Consider the following 11,196-nt stretch of genomic DNA (forward strand, 5'->3'; position numbering starts at 1 on the left):
CCAAGCAAGCGGGACAGGCTGCATAATAGAAACCAGACTCCGAAGGAAAGAGGGATTTGTTCCCCCGCCTTGCGCCTCGCCCTCCCGGGTTGCAGGCGTGGGATCGCTGCTGCCCTCTGCCGATCAGCGCCCCCCACATGGTCCCGACCTGCAAAACAGCGCGCCCGGGAGAGAAAAAGAGAACGATTTCCCTCTCGACCCTTTTCCTGGAAAACACAAACGGGCGGCGCGGAAGCCTCGTACGGCAATATAACTTTACACGTGTACAGTGGTTGCGTCGGAATTCTGAATCCTTCACTTTCGCGGTGAAGGCGGCAGAGCTCCGGTCTCCATGGGGGTGCAGCATAATAGTCGGATTTGCCTGCTAGATTTACAACAAGGGCATCACGAGAAACGCTTCGAACAACACCCTCGCCGTACCCCGGGTGTCCTACCCTTTCTTCCTCACCCACCCCGCCTGTCCCCGCCAACTTTCCTTTCCCCTCCCGCAAAAACGCGCCTTTAGATCCCACCCATGTACGCGTCTGAAGCTGGCGAGCACCCACGCGCCCCCTGCGTCCTGTATTGGAAGTGACGTCCCCTCTCTCCATCCCCATTGGCCGAAAGTTTGGGAAAGGGGCGGGGTTGGGGAATATTCCGCTTCCCCAGGAGCCGGTAAGTCTCTCTCTTTTTTTTAATGTGCGGTATTTTTTCCTCGCACGTTTCCTGGCGATTAATTCCCATCCCCTTTTCTTCGCGGGAGCCGACCGCCTTCACGGTAATGAAACACTCCCACCCAAAATTTCTGGCCGGTTGCTCCAAGCGTCTGCCAATGAATTCGGAATTCTGCAAGACCTCTTGTCTTGCTCTGCATGAAACAATGTGTTGTTTCATAATTCAAGAGGGGAATGGTTTAGCAATCATTTTTTTAAAATCTGCTTTAATTTTTATTTTATTTCAAAAACCGCACTTTTAATTCTGGCTTCAGTCACCAGTTTCTCCAGCTAACAAGGGGGGGGGGGGGGGGAAGAATTCTGATGAAACTTGGAAAAAACTGTCTGATTACACAGTTCAGGGCTAGATTACTCATGGTACTTAGATTTTAAGAGTTATACAACATCAGTGAGTTTCCATTCCCCAGCCTTTATTCTATGTCAAAGTTTACATTTGAGCCTTGTTGCTGAAAGCCTGAAATACTTTGCAAAGCCCCCCTGCGCATCTATAAATAAAAATAAGGAAATTGCTGATGCATCACTTTGATCTAATTGGCATCTAAATTAGATTCCTTAAGCTCAGAATTAGAGTACATAGAAAAAGGCCACCATAGCATCTGTCTGCAGTGATATGGGCGGGGTTGGGCGGAGGGAATGTCAATGCTTTGCTTGATTACATCTCATAAAGTTCCACAAGACTCTCGTTTTCGCTGCAGCTCTTCCAGAATTTATTACTCTACAACAGTTCGTAGAATCCCATATTGTAGTGGTGTTGTCCTGGGAGCTTCTTTTCTTCCTACCTACTCTCTTCCCCCTGTGATCCAGCTCTGTCACTGGTGGTCAGTGATTGTTAATGACTGGCAGGCTCAAATGATCTCACATGACTTGGTCTTGCTAAATTGAATGGGATTAAGTGCTTGAACAGCCTCCTAAGTACCAAGGAGGGGAAATGCTTTCAAAGAATGGCAACTAGGGGTGCAATATTAGGATGAAATACATTCTTAACTATCCACTCCTACATACCTATTCTTTCTCAGTCACCTGTACTTACTTTTCCTGTCAGTCCTGTACCTTATGCAAACAAGTAGCAAGATGTCCACCTAGCATCTGTAGAAAATGATGTGATTTTCCGCCACCCACCACCCACCAAATGTTTATTTCAGATTGCTATTTGAAGCAGGTGGGTGGCTTTCAGAACTGTTTGATTATAGAGTCTGTGGCAACATTATTGACTCTTACAATGCAACTAATGGCTCAAAGCTCCTCCTCAGAGCTGACTGTATTTTTAGGCAGACAGAGCTGATTGCCTCAATAGACACATGCAAAGAAGAGGTGCCAATGGTGGCGGCTCTACAGCCCTTTCTCTTACGCCCTCTGGCTGTGCCCTTCCGCTGGGTGAAAGAGTTACATATGCCAGGCATGTCCAAAGTCTGTATAGGGGGCCTAGTCCAGCCCCTGTGGCAGTTTATTTCTTGGAGTCAAATCCTAAAAAAAAGCTCAGCAACTTTGGTCGGCCATCAGATCTAGCCCTTTTTGAAAAAAGTTTGGGCACCCCTGACCTATGTCATGTGGCTTGTTTTGCATCCCTGTAATTATGCTGCTATCCCCAGGTGTGCTGGAGGAAGCTCTCCCGTTGCTGATACTGAAACAAGACCACCATCGCTCGCTCCATACATTTAAAGCACTCTCATGCCACTTCAAACATTAATGGTTGCCCACAAAAGATTCTGGAAACTGTAATTTGTTACGGGTGCTGAGAAAGTAATACCTTTCAGGGCTGCTGTAAGGATTTCTGAGGTAATGTTTTGTTGAAATGCTCTGAACACTTGAAATGTGCTACATCAGTACTATTATTTGATCCCTGTTTTGCCTTGATGCTTCCCTTTTTCACCATAGGAGATTTAAGCTGCATTCAGAGGTCCTGTCTATTTGCACACATCCAGCCTCCTCATTGTGAGGGCCGCCTCTGTAGAATGACCCTGCAATGATCCAGAAGAGGAGGAACATGATTCTGCTTGAGGATGGAAACAGAGACATTAGCTAACCAAAGGACTGGCAGTCCAAGGGATAAGGATCCCTTTGTCCACTCTGCCAACCTTATCAAAATGTTTATCAAAGTCACTGGATAAGCAAAGACCAAAGGTCAGTCCCAGCAACATTTCCATTGTAGGACTCTGACGTGTATTTTCTGCTTGGTTTGCTTCTGGAATAATCTGGAAACAGAGGAAGAAAATTATGAAGACCAACAAGCTCTCCTCTGTTATAGCTTCTTCCTCTTGAGAGATGGGGTAAGAGCAAACTCCTGACTCTGATAACTTCTCTCCCTGCTGCCTCTCTGCTGAGGTTACTTCCCCATTTGCTGGAAGGGACATTATTCTGCCAGAAGCAGGTGGTGCTGAAAAGGAGGTGAAAGCCTAGAGCAATTTCCAAAGGTATCTTAGGAAATTGGCTTCAAAATGGCAGTTATTACAGCATACTTGACACTGTGGGTCTGCTTGCTGGATGTTTTCTCAGTGGCTTGGAGCCGTCAAATGGCTGGTGGAGGCCCTGTAATACTGGATCACCCATTCATCACCGTCTGGAATGCTCCCAGTCAAGAGTGTGAAGAGAAATACAGAGTATCCCTTGACTTGGGGATTTTTGATGTGGTTGCCAACCAGAACGAATCATTCACAGGGAGCGACATTACCCTTTTCTACAGCAACAGGTTAGGATATTATCCATACTACACTGAGAACGGCACAGCAGTCAACGGGGGCACCCCCCAAAACGCCAGCCTCAATAGTCATCTTTGGAAGACTGGGCAAGATATTGAAAAAACAATTTCGGAGGCAGGTTTCAAAGGTCTGGCGGTTGTGGACTGGGAGAGCTGGCGTCCCTTGTGGGTTCGCAACTGGGACTCCATGCAGATCTACCAGAATAAATCCATAGAGCTGGTGAAGGAGCAGCACCCCGACTGGCCTGCTGATAAGGTGGCTAGGGAAGCTAAGCGAGAATTCGAGCAAATGAGTCAGGCATTCATGGAGCTGACTTTGGCGCTTGGCCGAACCCTGAGGCCGGAGGGTTTCTGGGGCTTCTATGGCTTCCCTGACTGCTATAACAATGCATACAAAAGCACTGATTACACCGGAGAATGTCCAGAGATTGAGAAGCAGAGGAATGATGAATTGCAGTGGCTGTGGAACCAAAGCCGAGCTCTCTATCCCAGCATTTATCTTCCCAAAGAGCTCAGATTCCTCAACAAGACTCTTGAGTATGTCCGTCATCGAGTCCAAGAGGCATTCAGGATAGTGAACCAGACGGGGAATGGAAGCATCCCAGTCTTGCCTTATGCTTCCATTGAATATCAGTTCACACAGACACAGAGCTTCCTGTCACAGGTAAGCTTTCCCAGATGTCCCAGTGGAGAATAGAATCAATCTTTGCCAATAAGTACTTAACCTGAAAACAGAACATGGAAGTGGGAGATACTTCTCTGTTGGGATGCTTGGAGAATCTTGGCTTCAGTGTGTGCAGTTGCCATTAAGAATCTGCTACAGTGATTTTCCTGGGAATGAGCGGTAGCCATGTCAAATATTTCTAATATTAATATTCTAATATTTCATTTTGAGAAAAACACTTACCCCAGCATTTAGATGTTCATAACATTTCTCCTGGTTAAGCAAAAACGCTGTTGTTGTTCTCCCTTTTGCAACTGTTTCTGGTATATGTCACACTTTTATTTTTGGTCAGAAATGTTATGAAGGCTCTTGTTTTTCAATAAGCCAATGTTGAAAATTCTTGTGTTTTCGAATGTTGTTATGTATTTTAATTTCCCCCCATTTTATAAGTAAATATTATGAAAGAAAAATATCAAACTATTCCTATTTCAGATTTCTTTTAAGAAAATCGGGGTTTTTTAAAAAATAAATATAAATGTTGATGTTGTGTCAGTAATGAAAATGTACTGCAAAACCTCAAACTAGCACAGTCCCTGCCCAGCAGACTTTAGTTTGTCAGTAATGGGCAGGACTAAGGAGAAAGTAAGCTTTGATTTGGGGTGTAGGGAGGTGGGGTGAGGATGTTTTGGAAGGAAGGCTGTAGAGGAGTTAGCTAGTGATAGGCATGGAACAAGTGAATCTAGGGGAGCCCAGGAGAGCCTTTGCAGAGGGAAGCTATTTTAAGAATGAATTTAAAGGAAGAGATGAAACACTGCCATGGTGACACAATAGAGGGGGAGAGGTTCTTCCATATACTTAGTAGGGAGCAGCAGGGAAATGAGCCAGAGCTTCATTTCGGATCAGGCTTTTTCAAGACACCATTGCTCCCCCCTCCCACTGCTTCTTCTACCCTTTTCTCACCTTGTGCCCCTTTCATAGGGAAGGTTTGGGGTGGGTGGTGACTGCAAAGCCCAGGCTCCTCTCACACTGTCTCCACATAGTGAGTATCTCCTTGCAAGCAAGCTCTGAAAAACACTTCTGCTCCCCCTCCCCATGCCTGCACAGAGCAAAGTCAGTGTGAAAACAGGCCAGTATAAATATTGTATACTAAGAAATATTCACATAATTAAAAACATATGATTCCCTCTTCCTGCTGAGCATACTAAGCATATTGCTGTACAATGCATTTCTTCTTCTCGTATTTAAATTTCCTGATCTGTACTTCCAATTTTGTAAACTGCTTTGAGGGTTTTTTTTAAATAATCAAGAGGTGTTTACATTTATTAAATAAATAATAATAAATAACATATCCCAAGAGATTAAACCAGTGGCAAGTATAGGTTTTTGCTGAATCCTGCATTTTGTTGTTCCGATAAGAGACAAACAAACTTCCCTTCTCAATGGATTTGTGTTCTCGTTGCCTATCCAATTAACTAAATGTGCCAGTGGATGGCTCTGTCATATTGTGAGCCTGGCTGCTGTTAGCAAAGTAATCACCATCTCTAAATCATTTTCTAGTACACTATACTTTACATATCCAAATAATTTTGCTACAGGATCTTTAGAGAGAGGGATCATTTTAGCTGAGGCTTTCTGAATTTGCTGAAATGGAGAGAGGACCAGAGAGTGATGAGCAGCAGGATTTGTAGCAGCGAAGGCAGGATGTGACCAGAGCATGGATGAGAGGAGGAATCAGGTGGTTTCTAAGAATGCTGAAGAGGAAGGAGCATCAGCACTGGGCAATGACTTGACTCTGGAGGAATTTGAAGATGACTAAGAAAAGCATTGCATGCCTGGGAGACAGGGGCATGTAATAATAATGCTGGCATGTCCACGAGGAAGTGTCAGATCAGAAAGATATCTTGAGACAAGTGATCCGATAAAAGCAGATGGATTTGAAGGTCATCCACACAAAGGTCAATTAACAAAGGAGCCACTGAGGAGAAGGAGTTAGATCTCCAAAAAAAAGGGGGGGGGTTATTTTTTAAACACTTTGTTAAAGGCAGCAGGCTAAATGTTTAATCACTGATCATTTCCTGATTCCTTTCTTAATACATAATCCTAAGTATGGCCAAGAATCCCAGAGTGTTGCTGCTGTCTAAAGGAGGGGTGGGGAAGATGTGGCTCAACTATAACTCCCCATCGCCCCTGGCCATTGCCATCCTGGCCAGGGCTAATGGGAGCTAGAGTTCAAGAAGTCACTGTTTCCTCACCTCTGGTTTTAATGGACCAAGAAGGACCCAATGATGGGCATGCAAATCCAGATGTCAGAGAAGAGACTGCTGGTGAACTCACTGTTTTTGCTCTGCTTGTTCTGCAGGAGGACCTGGTCCACACCATTGGTGAGAGTGCTTCTCAAGGTGCTGCTGGGGTCATCTTGTGGGGGAGCACAAATGACAATAACTCTGAGGTGAGTGACGCAGAGGAGCAGGAGTGGGAGTGGAAGCCAGTGTGGTTCAGTGGCTGGAGTGTCGGGAGCCTGACTGTCGAGTCCCAGGTTCAGATCCTCATTCAGCCATGGAAGTTGCTGGGGGGTCTTGGAGCCAGTCACAGTATCTTGGCCTAACTTACCTTGCAGGGTTCTTGTGATGATAAATTGGGGGAGGGCGGAAGAACTTTATGTGTTACCCTGGGCTCCTTGAGGAAGCGTGGGATAAAAATGAGGCCAAATAAGTGAACCAGTCAAGGGACAGCAGCAGGATCCTGTAGCTATGGAGCAGAGTTTTGTTTTGTTTTCTTACAACCAAGCAGTACATACATCTCTCTCTGCTTTTGTACATCAACCTGTGTGTTACAGTAGCTGCCTTGTGGTTGTGAATAAATCTGTGACTATGAGGTGCTCAGATTTGCAAGTCCCTTAAGAGAGAGGTGAAGCATCCTTATTTTTTGACTTGCCTTTCTCCTCCTTTACCAAATGATGGGAAGCCCCAGTTTAGACAGGCGAGTCTATGTTGAAGGGGACAGTCCTGAATGTGCCCTGGAACCTTATTGCCTCTTTGCAAAACTTTTTATATTCACAAATGTATAGGTTGAAGGAGAAGCTCTGGGGTAGGATGCCGTTATTAGCTTGAATGGGGTTAGTGGTAGTCCTTTTGCATCATCAAGTCAGCTAGCCAGCCAGGCTTCTTTACTTATATTTATAAAAGTCTGCACTGCCATATCACAAATTATCAGGGTGGTATACAAGGTTAAAAACATAAGACACCGTTAAAAAATGAAAATACACATTAAGGTATGAAGGCAAATAGCTAATTTTGTTAGTTCTGCGATTAGGTGTGTGTTGATGTTGGTCTCGCTTTGTGAGTAACTCATGGGGGACTGAAGATGGGGCTTGGAGATCAGGCAGTGGCAGGAGGAATCCTCCCATTCATGCTCTTAAAGGTTTGGTCCTACAGCAGCAGGGATGTGTTGAAGGAACTTGGCTGTTGCCCACTTAGAATGGGAAAATGCTAACTTTCTTCCCCTGGACTTGGTTTTGCCCCTTTCAGGAAGCCTGCCTCGATGTGAAGAAGTACGTGGACACTGTCCTTGGTCCGTACATTGTAAACGTGACCAGCAGCACCAGGCTGTGTAGCCAGATTTTGTGTTCAAAGAAGGGCCGCTGTGTGCGGCAAGACGGGCACCTCGATGCTTTTCTGCACCTCACTCCTACCAGCTTCTCTATTCAGAGGCATTCGGAAGAGCCACGCTTTGTTGTCAGGGGTCAGATGTCAGCGAAGGAGCAAGTCCAGATGGCCAAAGAATTCGCATGCCAATGTTACAGCGGCTGGGAAGGCTCACGGTGTGAGAAAAAGTCAACCTAAGAGAGAGAGGCACCTTATCTGTTTGCACAGGCACTTACCGTATTTTTCGCTCCATAAGACGCACCCGACCATAAGACGCACCTAGTTTTTAGAGGAGGAAAACGGGGGGGGGGGGGAATCTCAATCAAATGATGTACTAAACTGTTTAAAGCAGCAAAGTGGGCAGCTCCTGTCTGCTTTGCTGCTTTAAAGTGAGCCTCAGAGGAGGGAAGGAAGGGGAGCCATGGATCCTCCGCTTGCAACTGCAGCGGGATCCCGCTGCCGTCCGTAGGCATTCACTCCCCTTACTTTTTAGGAGGAAAAAAGTGCTTCTTATGGAGCGAAAAATACGGTAATTGGCAAGGAAAGCTGCAGGAAAGGCACATTGCACCAGCCTGTACTCCTTAGGGATCTAAAAATCTCTTCTCTCTCTCTCTTCTCTCACCACTACACACTTATGAGAGGATCTCCACATGTACCTTCTGGTCAACATGTGCTTATACATACTTTCCCCAGAAGCACATACTTGGCTTTCTCCTGAAATATGCAATCTACTCAGAAGAAGACTCAGAGAGGGAATGCTTTTCAGGCATGGCTGCACTATAGGACACTGCTTGTCCTTATAAAAAACTAACAATGCGCATGTGTATTGATAGACCAGTGTGCATGTGTTTAAATTAAACCGTTAAATGCCTATTAGATACATTGCTGGCCTGCCATTGCAATATTTTGCAACACTCTGTCCTATCTCACATACTACTTTGGCTCTCCAAGAACCCTCCTGGTTGTCTTCAGGAATAGACTTTGCGTTTTAAGCAGGAAACCTAAAATTACTCTTAAACTTGTTAGTTGTTAGGACTGTGAAGAAAGGCCCTGAACTGCCCCCACCATTTCTCTAAGCCAATTTGTCAAGTATCTCCTGCCAATTCTCTTCACTTTCAAAGAGGGTACCTAAGACACCTACCTGAGAGACTACAGCTGCCTCAACATTGGCCCCCTTGGTCAGCAGTTGTCAGAAGTCACTCCCTCAAGAAGACAAGAAGAACCTTTAAGAAAGCTTAGCTGCCTCTGAGTTCCCTCCTACCATCCGGGATTCAGACTGGGCTTTATGCAAGGCTGATCATCTTTGTTGTCTACTCATAAGTAAATTAGAATCATATTGTAATGGCTAGGCTAGGATTAGTCAAGTTTTAGAGCCACAGTGTCCTGGTTTATTTTGTATTCTGTTTCGACCTTCTGCCTGCTTTTCCTTTACCTTTTATAAAGATTTAATAAAGTTTCCTAAGCTGACCACTGAAGTGTGTGTTATTCCCAGCCTCAGAGTTTTAGAATCCCCATGTGTCTTATATTGGCACCTGACTTTCTCAGGAGACCATGAAGGAGTGGGGGTGGAAGGTTATTTTGTCTACCTAGGTTCCACCGTAACCATATGCCTAGAGATGCTTGGAATTTATGCTACTGAAAGTTTAGGATCAGAGTGTAAGAGACCAGCATGCTCTTCTGAGATCTGGGAAGGGCTCAGGGAGTGTGGGCTGTCTTTACACCCTGAGTAAGTTACAAGGGAAATGTCTGGGACATGCACAGTGCCCTTGGTCTCAGAGTTCTTGGGTTTGAGGAAGTTAGGAGTGGTCTCCCAGGGAAACAATCAAGTTGCTTTGAGCTTGGACCAGGATAAGGCAGCTGGAAGCTAGCCCTGATTTCCCTAGCAGTTTGTGAACCAAGGGATGCCAGGTGCAGTGGCTCGGGACCTTTTGAAAAGCAATTGTTTTGGTGCATCCCAGGTCTGGGCTGCAAGAGTAAGTTGGAAGGTGGTGGTGGCAGGCAGCTACCAGAGAATAAGACCCACTGGCAACACAGCAAGGCTGTTGTGTTGCAGTTGAATAAGAAACGTGATTTGCTCCCAAACATCCCTCCTACTTCACAAGGACAACCTTCCTCAAGCTGGTGCGCTCCAGATGTTTTAGATTCATGGGCTGGCTGGGGATGATGGGAGTTGTAGTTCAAAACATCTAGGGGGCATCAGGTTGGGGAAGGCCGAATTAGGACAGCAGATTGACATAAATACATCTGCAAATGGGTACTTCTGTTCCATGCTGCACCTTCCTCACCCCTCCCAACACTTTTTGGATATGAGGGCCACATTCACCCTTGGCCAGCCTTCCATAGGCCACATACCAGTGGTGAGTGTGGCCACTCTTGCATGCATGCACCCACAAGACACACCCGCAGCCTCCCCTCCTTAGCTAATCCATGCAGATCAGCTGAGAGGAGGGGTAATGGCCTAATTATATCTAATTACCTGGGAAGCAGCAACCTGCACCCCCATCAAGGTTATGCTCTTGGTTTTCCCCATCCCAGTGTTGTGTCTATTTTTGCTGCTATGCCTAAAATCAGTATGGTCATGGGGAGTCAGAAACATTTGCTTGTAGAAGTAGATCAGGCCCCCAAACTAGGATTAGCCACTCTTGCATTACTTATATGGGCAGCCCATTCTCAAATGACTTGTGATGGGAAAGTTTCTGGAAGTGTTTGTTCTTCTGAAAATGCACCTCTTGTACACACCCTCTTTCTCCAAGCTTGCCGTCCGCAGTTTTAATCTGGAGTAAAAGTAATTCCTCTGGTGTTGATGTTGTTTCTGGAGACATTAGAGGGTAGAAACGGTTCTGAGTTTTCACCCTATAGCAGTGTTCAGTGGGGTCACTCCGATTGCCAGACACGAGGGGGTCGGTTTTTAATTGTTTGGCTCTTGGGGAGGGCAGAGCCTCGTCACAATCCCTTAGGCGTTTGCCTTGGCCCATCGTTATGAGTCTTTTAAAATAACAGTGCTTAAAAGGTAATAAAAGGTGGAAGAAATAAAAATACAACTGGATGTGAGCTGGCGGAAAACCAGTAAGTCGAAGGCTGCTTCCAAGGCTGCCGGAGAATACAATTATCTGCTCATTAAAGCTGATTTACGATGCAGGCTTTACAGTTATCAACAATGTGAACTCCTGGCATGGGCTCCAACACCCTGATACAGTCTTCAGCAAAAACTTGAAAGGCTGGGAGCCACAACACAGATTTTAGAGAGGATTCGAAATGAACTCCGGCAAATGCGTCTTACCTCATCGCCATCTTGACGCACCTCCTCTTGTACGAAGTGAAGTACCAGGCATTCATTAATGGAGGCAGAGTGACAGCAGGGCCCTCCCGGATGTCCTACTGTGGAAGTGCAAATTCTTCTGAAATTCTTCTGAAATCCTGGGGATCTGAGTAAAAGCATGCACGTCTACACTACCCCTGGGAACCAATGACAACAGGTCT

General features: G+C 45.7%; 1 protein-coding gene across 1 annotated transcript in view; it reads left to right on the plus strand.

Moving 5' to 3' along the window:
- LOC308581478 (uncharacterized protein) overlaps positions 1 to 9,183 on the plus strand; it is a 34,169-nt gene extending 24,986 nt beyond the window's left edge. Inside the window, exons 5-8 of the mRNA XM_081183888.1 lie at positions 2,959 to 2,980; positions 3,134 to 4,072; positions 6,432 to 6,521; positions 7,600 to 9,183. Of these exons, the coding sequence (XP_081040014.1) occupies positions 2,959 to 2,980; positions 3,134 to 4,072; positions 6,432 to 6,521; positions 7,600 to 7,914 (1,366 nt within the window). The 3' untranslated portion in view covers positions 7,915 to 9,183. The remainder of the gene's footprint in view (positions 1 to 2,958; positions 2,981 to 3,133; positions 4,073 to 6,431; positions 6,522 to 7,599) is intronic.
- The last annotated feature ends 2,013 nt before the right edge of the window (positions 9,184 to 11,196 follow it).

The sequence above is a fragment of the Podarcis bocagei genome (genome assembly GCF_964188305.1).
Source record: "Podarcis bocagei genome assembly, chromosome: 2".
NCBI classification, from domain to species: domain Eukaryota; kingdom Metazoa; phylum Chordata; class Lepidosauria; order Squamata; family Lacertidae; genus Podarcis; species Podarcis bocagei.